Genomic DNA, 24,139 nt, shown 5'->3' with positions numbered 1-24,139 from the left:
TAAAAAAAAAAAAAAACAAACAAACAACAGAAACAAAAAACTTTATTTACAACAAAATGAGTGATGGGCTAGATTTAACCTGAAAACTGTAGTTTGCCAAATCCTAAACTAAAGGATAAAAGTGTGATTCAAGATATTTGCGGTAACTGTAAGACTGTGATTCTCCCCTTTGGGAAGAGGGTAAGGAATCATTGCATTCTGTTTTGCAGGAAAATGTTTTTGTTGTCATTATTGTTTTGAAGTCTAATTATCAGTCTTTGTAGTCCCAGCTAAAGAGGGAGACTGTGGAAGGTATTACAAACTTGCTCACTCAATTTTTTTTTTTAAAGATTTTATTTATTTATTTGACAGAGAGAACACAAGCAAGGGGAGCAGCAGGCAGAGGGAGAGGGAGAAGCAGGCTTCCCACTAAGCGGGGAGCCTGATATGTGGCTCGATCCCAGGACCCCGGGATCATGACCCAAGCTGAAGGCAATCGCTTAACCAGCTGAGCCACCCAGGCACCCACTCACTCAATGTCTAATCCCAATCCCTTTTACCATATTTTCCTGTCCAGTAGAGAGTGGAAAGCTAACACTTCGCTTCTGAGAATCTGTTTTAGCTGGGGCTATACATGTGACCTGAGTTCCACCAAAAAAGACACATTCATTCAAGACCTGAGAGTAGAAATGAATAAAGAGAAACACAGCAGCCCTCAGGGAGATTAGATATTCAGACAAGCACACTGGCAGGAGTGTTTGGTTCTCTTAGTACTAAAATGGTGGAGATTTTACTGTGTGATCCCTAACGCCACTGGAGGAGAGCAGAAAGCAGCATTAGAGGGAAAATGCACTAGAAGACTTTTTGGCAGGACTGGAGATTTCTCCAGGCTGCACTGTTGTCAACTGAGCATCCCCCGTGGGTTTACTACCCTCCAAAAAAGAAACCTAAAAATTACAGTTGTTATTATATGAATCTCTCCTCTTCTGAATAAGGATTCTTGTTTTAATAACATTTTATTACCCAGAAACTAATATAATGCCTAACACAGAATTGGCACACATGAAACTGCAGCAACCTGAAATGAGCGCCTCATCAATACCCAGAACAGAAAGGATTATTGCCTGAAGTCCGGAGAATTCGGGTAAAGGTCACACCACTTTTCTTTTCCCTATACCAGCCAACTTCTGGGGACTTGGCTAGGGAAACTTATAACACAAAAACTTTAAAACGAAGACTCAAAAATGGAAGGCACAGATTTCACGGGGTTTTAAAACTTCACCTTTCACAAACAAAACCAGGTCTCTAGGGGTACACGAGATGACCACACAATGGCTGGTGCGTGTGTGGGTGGGTACACATGTGTGCGTGAAATCATTAATTTACATTTATAGCTAATAATAATTAATTTACACTAAACCTCTCAGTGCCAAAGCCTAGATATTAGAGGGGGAAGCATTTATGGTATATCTCCTATGCTTTAAGTAGTATGCTTCAAATGCTTTTTCTTACTTAATCCACACAACACTACAAAGTGGCTATTATTTCATCTTCACGGTCCCCACAAAATAGGTATTATGAGAAAACAAGGAGCGGGCTTGGTGAAATAACTGGTAACAGATATTTATTAAAAAGCCATTCTTAGGGGCGCTTGGGTGGCTCAGTTGGTTAAGCACCTGTCTTTGGCTTGGGTCATGATCCTGGGGTCCTGCGATGGAGCCCCACATCTAGCTCCCTGCTCTGCCAGTTGAAAACTAGTCACTGTGTGGCCATTAGATACGTCTGTCTTGTCTGCTAATGTGTAGGCTACATAGATCTGTCGCTTCCCATCCCCAGTGCCCAGCACAGAGTCTGACACATAGAGGCACTCAGGAAGCAGTTCCTGAATGAATAAACAAATAAACGAACAAATAAATTAATACCATGTACCAGGAGGATCGCAAAACACTTTACCTTAATTATCTCATTCAATCCTCAGAACAAACCTATAGGTTATGTCCTATTTTTGTCCCCATTTTGCAAATAAGGAAGCTGAAGGGCAGAAATAGAATAGCTTGCCTAAGTTCACATACATAGTGAGTGACAGAACTGAGATCCAAGTCTGGTATCTATCATATTGCTATTATATATTTCGATCGGCATCTTCAAATAGATTTTTATTGCCGTTCACATGAAAGTGAAGAATAAGTCACTACAAGACAAGCAAACAATCACAAACATAGCTTTATCACACGTAAAGGCTGCTAAGTGGAAGAAAACACAGTACCAGGGTTTTCTGGTATACCAGAATACCTCACTATACTGGGTTAGGTTTGAGACTTTTTCACACTTTTGTGGTAAGAAACCAAAGCTGAGGATTTCAGAAAACAAACTTGCACTGGGAGGGGTTTAGAAACAGCTCAACAGATCCTACCATTCTTCTACAACACCGTAATTTTAAAAAGTAGCCATTTTAGGCTTTTGCAAGAAAGAAAAAGGTCACAAATCAGAAATTATAAATAGATGAGTAAATTATCTTCCATACTGTTTCACTTTTATGGGATATTTTTTCATTAATTCCATCATCTGGACTATTTTACTTGCAAATGAACTTTTATTTATGAATATATGTATTTAAAAACAATTTTACATGAATGTATAAATGTGGACCTTTGACTTTTGTAATCTCTTATCTTTCCTCTACATACATCAGCTCTTACTCCCACCCCACGAGAATTCACTTTTACAACCTAGTCTATATCCTTTCATATATTATTTATGCTCACATAATTCTATTTAATCCTGTATATATACTTATCCATACACAACTAACATTAAAGAGACAAGTTTTTTGGTCGTTATTTTATAAGAGGGAGCTCACATCAACTATGCTTTTCGGTATCCTGCTTTTCTCCCTCAAACCCTCATGGAAATTCCTCCAAGTTTACTGGGATTGCTCTAATTAATTCTTTTCAAATGGCTCCATAGTATTCCATGGTCTGCATATAATTTATAGTAGTCCCCACCTTATCTACACAAGATGCGTTCCAAAACCCCTAGTGCATGCCTGAAACTATGCAGAGTACCAAACCCTATATATACTGTTTTTTCTTATACACACATACTTGTGATAAAGTTTAATTTATAAATTAGGCATGATAAGAGATTAACAACAATCACTAATAATAAATTAGAACAATTCTAACAATACACTGTAATGAAAGTTATGTGAATGTGGTCTCTCTCAAAATATTTTACTATACAGTACTCACCCTTCTTGCGATGATGTGAGATGATAAAATGCCTACGTGATGAGATGACGAGAGGTGAATGACGTAGGCATTGTGATGTAGCATTTTGTCAGAAGGATGGTCCACTTCCAGTCGCAGTTGACCTTGGGTAACTGAAAGGGCGGAAAGTAAAACATCGGATAAGGGGGTGGGGTACTACTGTATTCAATCTGGATCCTATTGATAGGAAATGTTCTTTTCCTATGGGCCACTAGAGAGCACCATTGGAGCAGTGTCAAGTTCAGCAGAGCCTAGTTTAGGGTGGAGAGTTGGGAGACTTATCCATTATCAGATATGCGTCATCATCCTCACTGTCCTGATCAAGTTTTGTTCATTCTCAGCTCTGGGAACCCAGAACTCGCTCGCTTCCTTCAATCAGTATCTTACCATTCCACCCCAAGTGGAATGATAATTGACTTACCCACAGTTGTTCACAGGCCCCGATGGAAAAGACTGCGGAAATATTATAATCGGCATACGCAACAAGAACAACTACTATCTCTGCTGTCACTGTAATTACTGCAATTTATGGAGAACAAAAAATTGCCAGTAATCAGGCTAAAACCTTGACATGTGTTACCTCACTTTATATTTACAACAATGCTATGAAATAAGCACAACCATTATCCCATTCTACAGATGAAGTGTTTGGTACAGAGAGAACACACACCCAGATCCAGAACCTGGATCCAGAAATCCCAGGGATTTTCCTCCCATTTGTGTATTGAGTCTGTCACCGTGTGGCCTCTCCTGGATCTCCACGTTCAACCGCTAACAGCATCTGTCCCACCCCACACCCAATCCAAATTCCCTCCAGTTTTCCAGACTGCAGAGTTCCTATGATTTTGCATTTGTTATTGCTGCCTTCCTCAGCGTCCCAGACCCCAACCAACCCTTTATCTGGAAGACAAATGCTCCTTCTTCAAGGAGTCAGATTACATTTTTCCTTGTTTGGGGAGCTTCCCCAGGTAGACTTAAATACCCCTTCTACCTCAAGATAATGGGAAAAGTTGCTTACTTACCTAATTCTACCACTAGAAAGTTCTAAAGCCAAGTCTTACTGTCCCTAGCATCCCTGTGCCTGGTAGAGTGGTTGGCACATGGCAGATATTCAATACGTGTTCATAAATGAATAAATGACTGAATGAATGAACTATAAAGGCTCTTTCTTTAAAAACCAAAGTCAAACCCAATTCTTAGCAGCATAAAATAAACACATAAAAGCCCAAAGACTTGGGTCACTTCCTTTCAGAGATTTCTGTGACAAATCCATTTACCAAGCCAATCAGTCACAAATAAAGAGCCCCTGGTTTTTGTGCGCAGCTGAGCCTGCAGTGCTCCCCCACCTCTGGATCTGGACAGTTAAAACTGAAGGAAGAGAGAATGTGCCAGGCTATTCACATATGCCTAGGGTCTGCTATTAGTTGCTACTGAGAGATAAGATGAAAATTTTTATTAGAGTGGAAGTACTTCAGGCTCCAGAGTTACACAGCAGCTGTGAGGGAAAGGCTGGGGGAGAAAATTCACCTTTCATCAGAAAAATCTGTGGTAAAAATGGATAGCCTTTTTCTCTTTAACAACACATGCAGAAACTGTTTGGCTTGGTTGGTCTTATTATTTCCTCTTGCAAAAGGCTTGCCAGTCCTCCTGGGTAAAGAAATGAAGACCCAGCAATGTGAACGTCTTTGGGGCCACAATTAGAAATGTTCTTTCTCATGTGGTGTTTTCTTTCCTGTAAACTCCAGATACCACTAATGAGCATGCCCAATTATTACATCTGTTGACCAGGGGCAGTCCTCTTTTCTGCCCTGGAATACAACATTGTCTGGCAGCTCCTTCTAATGAGAAACTGGATTATTGCAGATTCTTTGCCCATGAATACAGTCAAGAAGTCAAAGTCTACGTTGAACTTGCAACCAAAAATGCATATATTCAGAGTTAAGAGATCTTTGGAGGGGGCCTGAGTGGCTCAATTGGTTAAGGGTCCAACTAGTGATTTAGGCTTAGATCATGATCTCATGGGTCATGAGATAGAGCCCTGCATCCACCTCCCAGCTCAGTGGGGAGTCTGCTTAAGATTCTCTCCTTCTGCCCCTCCCCCCCACTTGCATGTGGGCGCGCGCGCTCGCTCTCTCTCGCGCTCTCTCTCTCTCTCTCAAATACATAAATCTTTTAAAAAAGAAAGTGAGAGAGATGTTTGGAGAGTTTTTCTCCCTCTCTGGCAGAAGCTGGCTTTCTACTTATTTGTATGTTTCAAGCCTAATCAAATAGAAATAGGTATATTTTTCCTCTTCATGCCCCCAAATTTTAAATGCATATTTAATATCACAGAATTAGAAATTTGGATGGAAGCTCTAAACACAGGAAGCTCTGCAACACAGACAGAACTCTACTTAACTCATCCCTGGAAGCAAACCAGCCACCCTTTTCTCAGAAATATCTCAAAAGGACATCATACACCGGTGCATCCTGCTATCTCTTGGCACAATTTGCTTCCTTGAAGCTCACATACCATTGTCTTCATTTCCTCTGCTGCTCAAGTAGGAGCTTAGTTTTTCCCACTGTCTCCAAAGTCACTGTGGGCTTTTGGACTATAGAAAGATCTGTCTATAGACAGGTCCCTGAACACATTGTGCTGTTTTGTGCCTGTGTCTTTGAACCTACTTTGCCGTCTGCCTGGAAATCTTCTCTTTACCTGTGATCCACTCTCTCCCACATTACAAACCCCTACTGAATCTCCAATATCCAGGTCCTTTGTGAAGAGCCTCTTCTTCCTCATCATGCTCTGTCACTCCCCAATCTAGGGATATTAAGTACTAGTTCTTAAGTGCTACCAACAGCTCTTTGAAAACCGCGCTATTCAAAATGTAGTCCTTAGACGAGCAACAATAGCATCACTTGGGAGATTACTGAAACTGGGCATTCACAGGTCCCACTTCTGACCTATTGAATCCTTTTATCTGGGGGTAGGGCCTGGGAATCCAGGTTTTAACAAGCTTGCTTGAATTTAAGAAGCACTGTTCCACAATATTTTAATCTCAGATAACCTTTGGTAATTGTAGATTTAATACTCTTGACAGACCAGAAGGTTCATGACATGGAACCATCATCATTTTATTGAACAAAAGTAGAACAGAATTGGAGGTCATTTAATGAAAAAAAATTATAATAGCCTGGACTCTGTGTATCACTAAAATTATCACTCTTCATTCTTAATTACAGACATATTTTGAGGAAGGAATTATATGGCAAATTTGGAAAGTCACAGATACCTCCCATGAGAATGTCAAACGTCAACACTTTTACCCTTTAAACGTTACATTGGAATTATTCCTTTGCATGTTTCTTTCACGTTAACTATAAAGTCTAGATCCTTCTCTTATTAGTTTTAAAATGAATGAGCACAGGCCCTGACACACGGTTAGCATTTAACATGTTAACTAAAACAATGAATGAATGAGTGAGTGAATGTTCACACAGAGCATTTTCTGAAAGCTCACTGCCTATTTTAGATAATATAGTCACCAAACTTAGCTTTGATTTGGTCTCTAAAAATAGTTTTCGCTTACACTAACGTTTTTTGAACTGACATCCCTAGACTAACCAGCTGCATCAGCATCGTCTGGGATGTATATAGTGTGCCGATTCCTAGACCTATCCTACAATATTGTTTCTGAATCTCCAGTTTGTGGAATCCAAAAATCCCACGATATTCTTATGTAGACAAAGTTAGAGAACCATCGGATTATGCGGTTACCCCAATTTGCAGCACTCTGAAACTGGTCACTAACCATCAAGTAAGGAAAAACTTCCCTAACCAGAAGGCTCATTATCTAAATTCAGTATAGGAGCAGTCCTAAAGAGATAGGAAAGAAAGCAAGAATCCCATGGAGAAATTTCATTACGTAAAGATTCAAACAGTCCCATGTGTTCCATTGTATGTTTGGATTGAAATCCATACCTTTGTCTATAGTTGCTTTGGGAAGTAGGAAAAGAGTTTAAGAAGTTTCATTTGCCACCCCTTACATAAGAAAATGGTGAAATATACTCCCAGGAATTTAAATCAAGGGAAGGAAAACAAGTAAAGGAACTAGGGGAATTGTTTTTCAAAAAGAAAAGCGAAAAGCCAAACATAGAATTATATATTCTTCTCAAGCCCCTTCTCTCAAAAGAGTCTGATGCAAAGGCCCAGTAGACATCCATTTACCACGGTATGATCTCAAGAGGTTGAAAATTTGCTATCTGTTCCCTGAGAGCTCTTTAACTGGAGATGTGTTCTCCTGTTCCACAATTTAAGATAACATCTAAAATATAAATACACTAAAGGGAAGGAAAAAAAAAACCCACCTTGGCTTAAATTCAAAATATAATAAGAGAAGATAGTGGTGAGAGTATGTAGCTTTTTTAATATCCCTAATCACCCCATAAAAACAGAGCCAAACCAACAAGCTACATACAGTATCTATAACATTAAGTAATAAGTTATTTCCAGAATTGGAGTAAGTGAGGACAACACACCAAGACTCGTGTATTATTAGCATCTATACAGGTAGAAGCCAAGGGAAGTAAGGGGGCATCTAGCAGATCTGAGAACAAGTTAACCCCAGAATTGCCTGTATATATATATTTTATCTATTTGAGAGACAGAAAGAGAGAGGGCAGTGGGGAAGAGCAGAGGCAGAGGGAGAGAATCTCAAGCAGACTCCCCGCTGAGCACGGTGCCCAACACAGGGCTCGATCTCATGACCCTGAGATCAGACCTGAGACAAAACCAAGAGTTGGCCACTCAGCGGACTACACCACCCAGGCACCCTGCCAATATATATTGACTGGAAAGTGTGGGTGGCCACAAACCAACAAATCATCATCAATCAGAATGAAAAAAAACTCAGAAATGAGGTGATAGAGCTAAGGACAAAATATGAAAAAAATTTTTAAATCATTTCAAAATGTAACATAAATCCCACCACAAAAGAAGATATCCAAATGGCCAATAATAATGTGGAAAAAATGCCCAGTGTCACTAATCATCAGAAAGTCAAATTTAAGCCACAGCAAAATATGACTTCACCCCCCACACACACTAGAACAGCTAAAATCAAAAAGACTAATGATACCAAGCACTAGCAAGGATGTGGTGACAAACTCTTATACACTGGTGATGGGAATGTAAAGTGATACAGCTGCTTTAGAAAACTGCTTTGCAGTTTCTAATACAGGTAAAAATGCATCTGCCCTATGATCCAACAATTTGGCTCCAAGATGTATTTTCCAAGAGAAATGAATGCATATGTTCTCACAAAGATTTATACAAGAATGTTCATCACAGCTATAATTTATAATAGCCAAAATCTGGAAACAACACAAATGTCCATCCACAGAAGAAAGTATAAATTGTGGTGTATAGATATGAATTGCCATAAGATTTAAAGAGGCTGGATATTGTATTGGATATTTTTTATTAATCTCAAAAAACATTACTTTGAGTGGAAGAAATCAGGCACAAGCATATATATAATTATCTTATGATCCACTAATTTGAAATTCAAGAACAGGCAAAACCAATCTCCAGCAATAGAAGTTGGACTAATTGTTACCTCTTTTTGGAAGTAAGGGTTTTTACTGGAAAGAAGCATGAGGAAACTTTCTGGCATGATAGAAATTTCTATATATTGATCTGTTTGATGGTTACACAGGTGTGTGTATGTGAGTCAGGAGACTGCAAGACCACTCCCAAGTTCAATGGTTTACAAGGAGGCCTCAAAGGACTCAGTATAGAGTCACAAGCATGGTTATAATGTATTACAAAAAAAAAAAAAAAAAGGATGCAAAGTAAAATCAGCAAAGAGAAAAAGCACATGTGGCAAAGTTCAGAGTAAACCAGAAGCAAGACTCTAAGAGTCCCAGTGAAGTCACACAGGATGCTGTTAATTCCTACAGCAATAAATGTGGTATGTGTGAAGTGCTGTCTCTGAGGGAAACCCATTGAAGACTTAGTGCTAAGATTTTTACTGGGAACTAGTCACAGAGGTAGCTTCTGCCTAGCATGTACCAAATTACAAACTCTCAGAAGAAAAGCAAATCTTCAGCATAAACCATATTGTTCCCACAAATACACAATGAGCCACTCTTTTAAAAAATTTAAATTCATTTTATTTACTAATTAGCAATCCCTATACCAAATGTGAGACTCAAACTCACAACCCTGAGATCAAGAGTCGTATGCTCTTCCAACAGCCACCCAGGCACCCCTACAATGAGCCACTCTTACCAGAAAACAACACAAACCCTCTCAAAATTCAAATTCCTAGCAACCTTGCAAGCAAGCCTTTTTAAGGATAGCATTCAAGTCTTCTCGGCTAACTCTTTCCTGCACAATATGCAAAAAAAAAAAAAAAAAAAAAAAAAAAAAAAAAAAAAAAAAAAAAAAGCCTCACCAAGCTGCACATTTTAAGACTTCGGTGTTTTACTTCATATAGATTACATATCAATTTTTAAAATTTAAACATATAAATAATATGAATGACAGTCTACAGATTCTCTTCTGTGAGCAGTTTGTCATGACAGTGAAATAAGAAAATCATAATGCTTTTGGAGGCCTACAAACAGGGCAAAGTAAAAAGGGGCTCTACCTCCCTCAACTTGTTAAGGCTCAGCTCTCTCGGGGTTGTAAGCAGCATAATGTAATGGAAAGAACGTGGACTTTGGCATCAAACTGGTCTTAAAATCTGGCTCCATCATTTGCTAGCTCGGTGATAACAGTCAAGATAACTCACTTATCTGAGCTCCAGTTCATCAGCAAGCTGAGGGTGGTTATTTGCCACTGAAATGTTGCCAGGATTAAATGAAATAACACATGCAGTTGGCACTCAAAAAAATGTCAAGTTCCTTCCTACAGGAGATAAAGCTCTAGAAGATAAGACATACATATGAAAAATTATAAGGCAAGAGAGAACTTGCTAAGTGCTGCAAGGGTTGTTCAAAGTTTTCACTGCTATAGGAGACCGGGCAGAAAGGTTCCTGGTAGCCTGAAACAGAACTCTGTGAGAGGTGGCATTTGAGCTGGTGACTGTGTGGTTAAAATTTTGAGATTCAGAGGGGAAGACGGGGACATTTTATGACCGGGGAAGGGTACATGCACATTCACAAGCTGGATTTGTCTTGGGCTTTTGTCAGTCCAAACTCTGCTAGGAGAACTAGCATTGATTTACCTACATGATTTGCTGGGGCCAAACCATTATGGGGATCAAACATAATGCCATGCTGAAGGGGGTGATACAGTGGGTGCTTCCACCCTGGGTCTAAGGCCAATGCCATTTTTGCCTCTTGACATAGAGCAATATGGAGCATGGATATGACCTCAACCAGGAACACTACTGAATCCATAGGCCAAATAGTAGCTTCTATAGAAACATCAAACACAGGCACATCCTGCATTCATTACAGTCCCCTCAGACTCCACTCTTTTTTTTTTATTTATTTATTCAATAGACATTTGTTGAGTGTGTAGTCTGTGCCGGGCATTGTGCTAGGATGAAATGTGTGGGTACCAGCCCCAAGGAGTTGACAGACTAGTCAGAAAGGTGACATGTAAATGCATGGATTACACTAGAGAACAGAACAGTAGGGGCTGTAGGGTAGAGATGAATGAAAGACCTCAGGATCACACAGGGTAGGGCTGGGCCCTAGTTCGATGCACGTGGTTCTACTTCAACAGTACTCTCACTGCTGACAGTTAAACCAAAGGACGGATCTGATAAGCTAGTTACTTTCCCAAACTGGTCAAATGAAAAAACACTGGGCTCTAGGTAAGGTCGGAGTGCCCTCTGCTGAAACAGGAAGCTGGAATCAGAAGACAAACTACTCTAGTCTCGTTTATATTTTTTAAAAAAAAACCACTCTCTATACCTTTTAATTTGTAGAAATGAATAAATATCCTCTTGACCTAATATAATCCATTTTGAGTCTCATTGGATTCTTATGTTTATTGGTTTGGGAGCATAAGGGAGCACCAAGGGACAGCAAACGCATGTGAACATCACATGGCAAAATAGCGTTAGGCTAACCAGCATATAAAAGCTTTCCAGGTTGACTGGTGGGCTATCAAAATCCAAGGTGGGTTAGCCTAGGGCCTTTTCATAGAATGACTTCATCACTGGAGCCTCGACTTCCTGGCAAGCTACTATGTGTTTTCATTCTCCCATCCCAACATTTTATGTGGATGAAAAGAAATTCGGCCATGAAAGACATGGATGAAACTTAACCACATATGACTACAGGAAAGAAGCCAACTTGAACAGTGTATGTACCACAATGATTCCAACTGCATGATGTTCTGAAAAAGGTAAAACCATGAGACAGAAAAAGATCAGGGGTTCCCAGGGGTGAGAAGGGAGGAATGAACAGGGCAGAAACCACTCTGGTGGATACATGGCATTATACATTTGTCCAAATCCACAGAAAGTACAACAGCAAGAGGGAACTGTCAGCTGCGGACTTTGGGTGATAATGGTGTGTCAACACAGGTTTGTGATTGTAACAAGTGTACCACTTTGGTGGGGGATGATGACAGTAGAGGGGGCAGCACTGGGGAGGGGGAGGGATGATGTATATACGGGCACTCTCCTACTTTATGCTCAGTTTTGTTGTGAACCTAAAAATCGATCTATTAAAAAAAACAGAAAACATCAATCCCAGCTAAATTCATAAGGGCAGACCTCAGGAGGCAAAACAAGTTCATAAAAAGGTAATTTGTTTTACCATCTAAAGGGGCCGAATGTATGGCAGTGTGAGCTTCAAAAAAATGCCTCATTTCTCTCCTCTTGCTCCAACCTCCATAGCAAGCGACAAATCCCAAAGACAATGACGACCATTACATGTGGCTTACTTTGTGACCGATTTAGTAAAGACTGAAACCTTCACTCCGAAGTAGTAGAGAGTGATCTTAATTAACTCATATTTTTAACATGCATCCCAGACTGCAGCTCACGCAGACATTCAGATTGCTGTGTGACTGCGGAGGGGGAAGTGGCCCGCTTCAGGACCCACCTCCAGCAGCCTGGGGCGGTCCAGCTCTGCTGATGGAAGTGTGCTGAGAACACAGCCCTGGTTTGCTCTTACGCAATCGGAAAGGCAGTAGCAACACCGCGGATCATACACGGGGAGGCTCTAGAATAAGGACTCTCTAGCAAACGGGTTACCTTAAAGCAGCAATCGGGGCTGCTGAAAGTCAGTGTCTTTCTTTTGGGCTGGATTATGTGATCTGAAGTCCTTTTTTCCACTCTGAATTAACTTCCCAAAACGGATCCCCTATTTTGAAACAGTGTGATTAATGAATTTTCAAAAATGTCCCAGAAGAACCACTGTAGTTATTTACTTAACTGGCATTTAGAGTAAAATAATTAATTTTACTCTAAAATTTTAGAAACGTTCCTTGCCTCTTTAATTATGGAGGCTAAATATCTCGTCACTCCTGATAATTAACATGCTAGCACACATGAAAAGGTAAGGGGGAGGTCTCTTGAAACAGGTGCTGAATGCCTTACTTGCAATAAATATCCCTAGCCACCATGAGTTCCTACATCTGGTAGAGATTTTGTAGCCATGAACATCTGGAATTTAATTTGCTACACGTAGTAGAAACCCTTTTCATTAAAAAAATATATAAATTCTTCTTTATTCAAAGTAATTTGCAGTCTTTTATAATCCACTCACACACACCCCTACAAACCCCCTTTGAAAAAAAAAATCTCCACAATGCCTATTGTGAAAATCCTAGGAATTTTTTGGCTTTGCAAAATAGTAACAATGCAATTCAAGCGAGGTTATTCCAATTCCTTTCTCCTCATTTCAACGCACTGATGAGCTCTGGCTTTATAATTAAAGTGGCCTCTTATGTTATTTCAACCTAATTATTCAATGATGTCATCTACCTTATTCCATGGCCTGTGGATTCAACAGTATGTATGAAGGTGTGATAAAAGGTGGCGGGATGGGGGTGAAGGGGGCAGCAGCAAGTTCATTTGTGTTTATTGCACACAGTGTTCTTTTCCTGTGGAAATGGGCTTTTGTGACTGTCCTTTTCCTAGTTCCATGGATTGCCTGCCCCACTGCAAAAGGCTGCTACCAATAACACCCTTACTTTCATTTGTGAGACCCCACCACCACTTCCTGGAGATAAAAGTGGCTTAGATTTAGGCACAATGTAAAACATATTCCAAGACATTTCTTGAATGGCATTAGGATATTTAAAGAAAACCTAACAGACAGACCTTAGGCAAAATGGCCCTTGCTTTTTTATGTTTTGCCATCTTCAAATATGGCATCAATCCAGCTCCAGAAAGCAAAAAGGAGCCATTTGATAACATCAGCCCCCTTTGTCAGTCTCAATGGTGGCAGGGTGCCCCAAAGGACAAAAGGCTAGAAGCTGACATTGAGATCCTGAATGTGTCTTTCTCAATTCTTTTGTAAACTTGGCCTGTGGGCAGTGTCCTGCACCCTATAAACCAGTAAGTACTTCTCAGAATGATTTCCTCCTCCTTTGAAACAGATCCCGAAAGGAAAGGAAACGTTGACTCTGACTTTTCCCTCAATTACTCATACTCAGCATTTTCTACGTTCACTAACACCCATCTCATTAAAAGAAATCTGTCCTCAAACAGTTACAGCTGTTACAAAAATGTTATGCTCCTTTCCTTCATCTATTTCTCCTTACAACAAATTTTCCCTTTGGGTCAAATACATCATATTCAATCATCAATTCAAGTGTTAAAGCACTTCGTTATTTTTCTAATAATTGAAATGTGAATTGATTGCCTGCAAAAAAAACATGTTCAGTCCAGAGAAACACATCCCTGTAGGTGGGACCTTTTGAAATGGGATGGTTACATATGGGAAATACACAATATGGGAACAGTTTAGGGTGGTTCCCCTACGTGGGTACCAGCTGACCTTCCAGTAGTCCTTAGCTTTAAGACGAAATGAAACGTAAAGTTGGGGGAGTAAAGGAGGACTTATGGTCAGCTTTGTATTGTATATGAGATTGGGAACATATGTTTTTTAAGGAAAGGAAGCCTGACACAGTGAAGCCTTTTGACACAACAAAGGAAGGAAATTGATCTAAGTGTCTGCCTGTACTGTGCCATTTGCTGTGATCAGTCTCTCATTCAAGCCTGATCTCTGGCGTCCCTGTTTGTATTGGAGCCATTTCCTGCATGATAGTACATTCCTATGTGACACACCATGCCTGGGAAAAGGCAGTATCACCTACCCCCACCCAGGCAGACACAAGCTGTAAGACGTCATCAGAACTCTTCCGTTTCCGTTGCTGGGCGTTGGCCATTCTGCGGGGCTTGCATCTTTCTCTATTGACTTCCTGCTCAGTTAAGGGAAAACTATAGAAGTGTCCAAAGACTTGATTTCAAGATGAATTGGCAAAGCATAGAAATGGAAGACAAGAAAGAGGGGGAAATATATTTCAAGGTCCAAGATTTTATCATCAGAATTTTGAAGCCTTATAGACTTTATCTGTTCCTTGCACTCAAAGTGTGATCCCTGGACCAGCAGCATCAAATTACATGGCTGCCTATTATAAATGTAAAACCTCAGACCCTACCTAAGACCTACTAAATCAGAAACTGTATTTAAACATGATACTCAGGTACTTTGTGTGCTCCCTTCAGTTTAAGAGGCCCTTGCCTCTCAACCCATTTATTTACAGATAAAAAAAAAAAAAAAAAAAAAAAAGAGTCTCAAGTAAGTAGCTTGTGCCAAACCATAAAGTTTTACATCAGAGCAGCTAAGACAAGGACCTTAATATGAATGCTTCAGCTACTCTATTTTTGCTGTATGTGAAAGGAAGACCTACAGCTCAAATGCCCCAGGAACAAAATTCCTTCAAACTCATCAACATCTTTCACCTCATAGGCCAAACCAATTTCACCTTATCCATGAGAGTCTCTTCACTTCTGTCTTCATCATCTTGGAGTCCATTACAATCCTCCTCCTCCTGTAAACTCCTGAACTTCCCTAGGCCTCTTTCTCAAAGTACCTACCATGACTGAACTCAACTGCCCACATTCTCCTACCTACACCCAAACAGACGAGCAAAGCTGGAGAAAAATCACTCCACTGAATAGATTGCTATCACTTCACATTTAAAATCAGCAACCTCAGCCCTGAACCCTCAGCAGTGCCGATTAATCTTGCTGTTTTTCTCTTGGAGTAGGTTTTCCACTATTTTTATACCGTTTCCAATTTCCTTACACTATCCATCATGCATTCTCAAGTAATGACTTGTCTCCAACTTCACAGAGGTCATACAAGGAATTAGCCATCAAACCCCTCAACTTCCCACCACTGATTCTAAATCAACATAACCTCCTGCATCTGCCCACACCCATCTTCTCCTGTCCCCCCCTGCTTTTACAGTAGATAAATCACCCATCTCCTAACAAAGGTTAGGTCAAAATAGATTGTGAAACTCATTCACTGTGCTCTTCTCTGGAAGGGACTCCCCCGCTCCACAGATCGCCTCTCTTCCCCAAAGACGCCACATGCACACATTCTTGCTTCTGAGTCCATTTAATCTGCATTCAGGTTTATTCTAATACCTCCCTTCTTAAAGAAGAAGCCAGCCAGCAAAATCCTAGAGAAAAATCTCTCTAGTTCGATCCCTATTTCAGTGCGGTCCTTCACAGGTAGCTTGTAAGCTTGTAGTTTGTAAAGTTCTCCACAAATGTTCATTGTGCTTTTTCATCTCTCATTCACTATTTTTCACAATGACTCCATTGATGTATGATCATTTATTTTTAATTTAAGTAATAGGGGGAAAATTAGAGAAGAAAGCAAAAAAAAAAAAAAATACTGGTACTCTCACAACCCCAAAATAAGCATCTTTTTTCTCTTTGTACCATTTTTTTTCATCCAAAAAGAAGATGAGTAAGTAGCGGGGGTGGGGAGTATAAAATGTAAAATGAAACTGTACTCTATATACAATCTTTTTAATGTAAAATTTAATTGTTCTTGAATTTAACAGAAGAAATTAAGACCGACTCCTTACTCTGAACAATAAGGAAATTTGCCTTTTGTAATTCACATTTTTAGTTTCATAAGTTATATTATTATTTTAACTTTGTCAAGATTTTTAATACTTAAAATCTGTTTTGTAATTATAATCCTCCAAGTAGTCAGTCCTGGCTTTCTACTTAAACGTATCTAACCCTGAACACTGATCATTTTTACCATGGGTTTTCCATTCCTGAGTATATTCAATACATATGTTTGGGGTATCTGGACACTGGGGAGATGAGTATGAAAAAAATGGGTAAGATCCTGCATTCGCAGGGGCGCCTGGGTGGCACAGCGGTTGAGCGCCTGCCTTCCGCTCAGGGCGTGATCCCGGCCGTTCTGGGATCGAGCCCCACATCAGGCTCCTCCGCTATGAGCCTGCCTCTTCCTCTCCCACTCCCCTGCTATGTTCCCTCTCTCGCTGGCTGTCTCTATCTCTGTCGAATAAATAAATAAAATCTTTAAAAAAAAAAAAAAAAAGATCCTGCATTCGCAGAACCTACATTCTAAAGAGGGAGAAAGAAAATAAACAAGGCAAAACAAAACCAGATACTTCTCAGACTGTGTGTGGTAAGTGCTACGTATGTAAGGATACATGGTGAATAAGTAGGAGGAAAAGCTATTTTAGCAAAGAAAGGCGTCTCTTTAGATGTGACATGTAAGCTGAGTCCTGAATAATTCAAAAGACTCCATCAATAAAAGGCCTTAGAGGAGAAACCTTCTACATGGAAGGAACAGAAAATGCCTAAGGCAAAAATAAGTGTGGCTTCTTTAAGTACCAGAAAGAAGGTCAATGTAGCTACAGCTTAGTGGGAGAGTAGGAGAGGAGCCTATGAGGTAAGAGATAGTCAGAAGTCATTTCACACAGAAAATTTCAGATGATGAAATTCAAAATGCAATGTAAAAGCTTTAGAAGGTATAAGCAAGAGGGCGGAAGAGGGATGTGAAGTGATTTACATTTTTAGAAGACCAATTTGACTAATGCGTAGAAGATGAATTGAAAGAAGAGGTGGGATGAAAAAATAGGAGCAGAAAGTCCAGCTAGGAGATAATACTAGTAATCCAGGCAAGAGATGATGATGTGGACTAGGGTAGTAACAGTGAAGACATGGAGAGTGACGTCTTTGGGATGTACATCGCAAATAAAATGGATGGAACTTCCTCGAGTAGATGGAATGACCAGTGGAGGAAGAAGAAAAATGGAACCAAGGGCAAATTCTAATGCTCTGTGTGTTTGATTGGTTTGTTGGTTGGTTTTGTTCTACTTGAGCAACTGGGTTAAAATTAGTGCTGCTTACTGAAATGGGCGAGGCTGGAGAAGTAATAGGTTGGATTGAGAACAGGGGTCCAGAGTGTCACATTTCAGATATCTATCAGAAATCCAGTAGACAAGAGGTACCTATGTCTAGTCTAGAGTTCAATGGAAAGAGAAATTTAGAAATGGCCAACATATGAGTAAAATTAACACCAGGAGGAAAATCACCATGGGTAGACAGTGGTCTTCCACCCTCACTGTGCAACAAAATCATCTGAGCTTTAAGAAATATTTGTGCCCAGTTCTCTAACCCCAAAACAAACAGCATATGTGAGGACTGAACGTGGCACCAATGTAGATAGAAAAGTGGACCCAGGACTAAGCCTTTGGGTACAGTCACATCTGGAGGTTGGGAAAAGGAGAATCCAATAAAGAAGACTGAGAAGGAAGAGCTAGGGAGAAAGGAGAAGTAGGTGTTGTCCTAGAAGCCAAGAAAAGAAAGTGATTCATGAAGGAAGGAGAGGCTACTCTGCCGCTGAAGACACCGGAAGGATGAGAATCAAGTATCTATGGTGGAGGAAGCCAAATTACCAACCATATATTTTTATCAGGTAAAGGGAAGCCATCAGCTAAGAGAGTGTAGGAACAGAGTGATACTAAAGGTTGTAGGAGAGAGAGGAAAGTATATAAAGATCATTTTGAAGATTTAGAGAGCAAGGAGAACACACAAAGAAAGCCAGGAAGCGTCAAATGCTCTTCTGATAATTATGGGCATAAATTTTAAGTGGGACTGTGACCAGTCTATTTGTATTAGTTACTCCAACCTCATTCAGGTGCTCAAAGCAGCAGATTGTTGGATTTAATCATGGTAGGGTTTTTGTTTAGAGTTTTGTTTTAGTTTTTATTTGTTTTGCAAGTGAATATAATAAAAGAAGAGAGGGAGGCAACGCAGTGAACTTACACCCTCATTTCCTCAGGGTTGACCGCAGTGACAGCCCATAGCATAAAAGCCTTTGATAGAGGGTATCTCTTGCCTTAAACCAAGCACCAGCCATACCAGAAAGGCTATCATTCCAGGGAGAATTTGCCAAAAAGATAAAATAAAACAACAACAGAAGTATTGCTCCTACTTTCAAAGAATGCATTAAGTAAATCTAAGCTGGATACGGTGGGAGTGAGGCGAGAAAGCTTGATGAATTATGAAACGTGGTAGGTCACTGGGCTGATAATCCCAGTGAAGTGGAAGAATTGGTAGGATTTGGACTTGAGAGTGAGCCAGGAGCCCAGTGGTGGTGAGACTCTGTTCTAATTGCTTTCAACTCTTGCATTTTCCTTCTGGGTGCACTCTGAAATCTTCAGCTTTCTCTCTATGGAAGTAATTTGATTTTCAGCTGTGTGTACTGTTCTTTGTTGTCTCTAATTTATGCATAAGTTTTGTAATGACGTTGTTTTGGTCCTTAATTTGTTCCCTTAGCTCTGAAATCTTCTGCATTTCATGCTGTTGTTTTTTTACCATTCTGTCCTTGAGTCCTTATTTTTTATGTTCCTGTTCTAATAAAGAATGCCTGGGGTGCCTGGGTAGCTCAGTGGGTTATGCAACGGACTCTTGAATTCGGCTTGGGTCATGATCTCAGGGCGGTGACACTGAGCCCTTCATCGGGCTCCACAATGAGCATGGAACCTGCTTAAGATTCTCCCTCTCCTTCTGCCCCTCCCCCCTCTAAAAAGAATTCCTGTTCATACATCATAAAGATGCAAAGCACCCATGGAAATATGGACTGAACTATTCATCTGTGTCTTATTCTTATTATGTTCTCACTCCTTCCCTTCTTCACCCTCTCCTTCCCTTTCCTTCCTTCTTTCCTTTTTCCCTTTCATTTCCTTATTCCTTCGGGCCTATCCTTCTTCCTTCCCTCCTTCCTTCCTTCCTTCCTTCCTTCCTTCCTTCCTTCCTTCCTTCCTTCCTTCCTTCCTTCCCCTTTGGTCCTCCCTTCATTTTCTCCTTCCCCTTTCTTCCTTCAACTCTCTTTTCCTTTCTTCCACTTCCCTTTTTCCTTCCTTCCTTCTTCTCAATCTATCTAGCACCATGCCTTTTTTTTTTTACCCACCTTTAAGGGGGACAGCTCTAACCAAACTTCTCTGTGCTCAGATAGAATACAAATCAGTTCTCATTGACACCTTTGCAGCTCATTTGACACTGCACTGTTTTCTCCCCTGAGTTATGGGTTAAAGAGTAACTATTGTTTTAGATTCATTTTCCCATAGTCTCTGGCGCAAAGGAAAAGAGGAGAGCTCTGCTGGGGCTCTGGGTAACTTTAATTTGCAGACACAAGTTCTATTTTTTCAGAAATTTCCTTAATATCATAAAATGCACATTACCTGTGAGTGCTATCTCCCCTAAAACTATTCCCATGGGGCAAGGGTGCCCAGACTTCTTCCTATGCTGCCTACTCACTTCCTTCATCTGCTACTCCACAAATTTGGCAATATTTATAAACATTTTATAAGAATTTTCACCTACTGGGGCACATGAGTGGCTCAGTTGAATGTCGGACTCTTGATTTTAGCTCAGGTCATGATCTTAAGGTTGTGAGATCGAGCCCCGTGTCGGGCTCCATGCTAGGTGTGGAGCCTGCTTAAGATTCTCTATCCCTCTTCCTCTGCCCCTCCCCCTTCTCCCTCTCTTATTAAAAAAAAAAAAAAAAAAGAATCTTCACCTCCTATTTCCCCTTGTGCTGCTTCTGGAAGGTGGAAGTGGGTGAGAAGCCATGCTAAGCACCGTGACTACAGACTCTCCTAATTCTTTCTTCGGCTACCAGGTTCTCACAGTTAGAGAGTGAGATTATAGCCATTTCCCTGTTTGCTTGCTACTGGTGAACTCATTGCTGGTTTCTACTGTATTTGTTTGAGGAACAGAGATTTTTCTGATCCTCTTTCACACTACTGTCTAACACGGGAGCAGCAGAAATGCAGTCTCCACCCTCGGAGAACTCACATTCTAGTGGAAGGAGAAAATCAACCAACCAACCAACCTTGCAAAGACAGACAAAGTTTCATGGTATTTCAACAGAAATAAAAGGCAAGGAAAATAACATCTCTTTAGAAGTGTCTCACTAATTTTACTGTTTACTCCCTGGATCAATTACTCACAGGAGTCCAGTCCTGTGAAAGAGCACATCACAGCAGTCCCACGTCTTAGGTGCATGGAAGCTTGAAGGGAGGCTGCTGTTAAGTGGGTTGTGATCCCACACTTAATAGCAACACTTGTGATTGGGGATAGTCATGGGAGCACTCACAGGTTAGACCCACTAAACCAGTTCTGGCAACTGGCTTGCAGCACATAGAGGGACACCCTGACAGGTAGGGTTTACAAATTTCTGTGGTCGGCTCACACCATGCGATTTCAAGCTACGAACAATCTAATAACCAGCTTGAAAAGTCCTGAATAGTTAACAGTGGGCTCTGTAGGCCAATACAAGACAGCAAGAGGCAAGCCTTTGAGCCTGTGACCATGAGGGCTGCTGCTCTGGGAACCAAGCTGCAATCCTCATTTTTGGAATGGCTTTGAACACATTAGTCTTAGTCTCCATATTTTCATTTTTATAAGAGGATCAGTGGCATCTAGCGGAGAGAAATTTGTGAAGGTTAAATCAGATAATGAGTTGTCTGTAAAATCTTCCTAGATCATCAAGAACATACAGTGGAGGATCTACTTGTGAGCTGAGCTCTGAACCAGGGATTTGGGGGAGCCTCAAAATAACTGAAGACTGGTTTGTGCACCTAGTCTCGGTATCACTCAGGTATGCAGGTGCGTTTCCTTCTAACAGGTCCTATTTCTCCCGTACACATGTGTCCGGTTTAAGCCACCTGAGTGTCCAGGAGTGACAAGTGGGCCTCCTGCTCTAGTCCTGACTCTGTGGGGACTTCTGCCCAGGTAATCTGGCTCTTCGTTCTGCTACATTTTTCCTGATTTGGAAGAAGCAGCTGGTTCTCAGCACTCAGGCCTGGAGACCTCAGAGGGAAGTTTTCCATAGTAGATGGGATTAAGCAAGAATTTTACCTCCCTCCATAGCCTCTGGTCCATTATTATATGTGACCCTGAGCATTCCTCTCCTCAAAGACTCCTAAATAGGGCAATCCACAAAAGGCAGCCAGGTTGCCATGGGCCACATCAGCCAAGGCACGTTTCTATCCTGGAAGACAAAGCCCTGCCCATGCATTCCCTGGATAGCTGAGCTCTGCCCCCTGAGGAAAAACCTCCTTATGGGAAGGCAGAAAGCACTAGGTTTGGATACAGACAAAGGCCACAGTTTTCTCATCAGTAACCTGGGCATCATAATTATACACACTTCACAGTGTCATGTAAACACCAATTGAGATCATGTATGTGAAATATTCAGTCTAGCAGCTCATACATGTTAGCTCGAATTATTGTTAAGTACATCTGCTTATTATTAAAGATATCTTTCTAGTCTTTGTGAAGCATTACCTATGACTGTCTTAAAACATATGCCTTTAAGTAAACCTCAAACTTACTACTCAGGACTTGTTTCCCTGTGTTGCTATTTTTTAATTTATCCAAAGAGTCTTCTCTGATTCTTTATGCCATTTTGTCTGACAGGAATTTTTTTGTGTGGTTTTGCTGAAGATGTCAGTTTTTACTGTTATAAAAATAAAAAACTTATTCAAGAGTCATTTGTCCAACATTTTTTTTGAAAAATCTTTTTATCTTATTTCTATTACTTCCCTTTTTCTTTATTTTTATAATGCAGACTGAGAAGGAACCAGGGCCAGGATGATAGCCATGGGGAAATTTTTAGAGGAGGCTAGATCCATTTATTCACTTCACACACACACCTGTTGAGTACATGTCTCATGCCTCTGTGCCAGCCACTACTCTAGGAACTGAGGCCACAGAGGACAAAAACACAGTCCTTGGCCTCAAGGACCCTAGTGATTAAGCAGAAGATACAAACAAGCCAAGGAGCAATAAATGTATGGTGTGAGAAATGCTAGATACAAAACTTCTGATGCTACAGAGCCTGTGGGTCAGGGTAAGCTACACTGGGAAAGACAGAGACAGGAAAGCCTTTGGTAGTTGGAAGTGACAACTGAGTGGCTGAGGTATGGTCAGCTAGGAAAGGGGACAAGGAAGTCCCAGACAGAGGGAACAGCATATGCATAATTACAAAACCACAACAGAGACTGGTATGCTCAGAGAACCATATGCAGTGTGATTTTGTTAGAAATCAGGAACATCCTGATGGCAATGGGGAGTGATCAAAGGACCTTAATCAGGAGAATGAAGAGACCAGATCTGTTCTTGGAGAGGTCGCTTGGTAGGGATATGGAAAGACTTAAAGGGGAGAAAGCCTGAAGACAGAGAGACTACTTAGCAGGTGAGTACAACAGGCAGAAAATGAGGACGGTCTAAGCCAAGGCAATTGCAGTGGAATGCAGAAAATTAGAGAGCTAAAGAGATATGAAGTAGCCAAATCAATAACTCTCAGTATCCATATAGACATGGGCAGTAAGGGGGGCAGAAGGATCAAACTTGATTCTTAAATGCTTGACCTAGGCATCTAGACAGAGAAATTAAAGTGGCATTCGCTGACAGGAAGCACAGGAGGAAGGTGGATGTAAGGGATTAAATAGTTACCCATTTTTAGGTATTTTAGGTTGAACTGCCCATAAAATATACAGATCAGATAGAAAGAGTGGTGCGGTAAACATGTTACAATATGTATGTGCACAAATCATTCCATTGTGTATCTTAAATTTACACAATGTTATATATCAATGATTCTGTAACAAAGCTGGGGGGAGAGGGGGAGGTGGTGAAATAAATCTAGTTTGGAGTCCAAGAGACAGATCTAAGGAGGGGATAAGTGGCAATCAAGGTCAGAGACACATGTCAAGAATAAGTAGAATGAGAAGAGAATAGAGAATCAAGGAAGCAAGCCTGAGGAACATAAATACCAAAAAAGAAGAGACATGGAAAGACAAAGCCAAAGAGATATAAAGGAAATAAGAAAAGTTGGAAACCATATTAATACCCAAGTTTCAAGACTCAGTTCAGGTACCACCTTCTCCAGAAAAGCCTTCTCTTGGTGTCCCCCCACCTCACCACCCTATTTTTTCTGTTTGCTTATAAGCAGAGTTACAGCCCAGCGCCCATGCCCTTCTATTGAAGCACAATTTCCCTGTCTCCTCCATACCCCCCATCTCCAGCCTTTAAAGCTCTCAAGAACAGGGTTCAAGTCTTACTCATCTCCATATCTCTGGCACCTAGTTTGGTTTCTGGTACATCCTATCTACCCCATCAATAAATGTCCATTCAACTAAATTGAAATCAAGGGAGGAAAGGCATTCAATAAGTGGAAATAATCAGCTTTATGAATGACTTCCAAGAAGCCAAGTCAAAACACTGTACTTACCCACACACAGTGAACTGACAATGTTCTTGGCAAGAGAACTTAGTGAATTAAGAGAGGCAGAGACCAAACAACCATGGGAGTGGATGGAGACAGTGGAGAACATACTAGCAGCTTTCTCTTTTAAGGAATTT

The 24,139-nt window shown here is 40.7% G+C and overlaps 1 protein-coding gene across 1 annotated transcript in view; it reads right to left on the bottom strand.

Annotated features, from left to right (window-relative positions):
* Window positions 1–3,241: 3,241 nt before the first annotated feature.
* The window catches only part of CEMIP2 (cell migration inducing hyaluronidase 2), a 123,908-nt gene continuing 103,010 nt past the window's right edge, over window positions 3,242–24,139 (bottom strand). Inside the window, exon 23 of the mRNA XM_040620246.1 lies at window positions 3,242–3,361. Coding sequence (XP_040476180.1) covers window positions 3,319–3,361 — 43 coding nt within the window. The 3' untranslated portion in view covers window positions 3,242–3,318. The remainder of the gene's footprint in view (window positions 3,362–24,139) is intronic.

The sequence above is a fragment of the Ursus maritimus genome, unplaced genomic scaffold, assembly GCF_017311325.1.
Source record: "Ursus maritimus isolate PB19 unplaced genomic scaffold, ASM1731132v1 scaffold_34, whole genome shotgun sequence".
In the NCBI taxonomy this organism is placed as follows: domain Eukaryota; kingdom Metazoa; phylum Chordata; class Mammalia; order Carnivora; family Ursidae; genus Ursus; species Ursus maritimus.
Note: the sequence above shows the minus strand (reverse complement) of the source record. Positions and strands in the feature narration are given on the sequence as shown.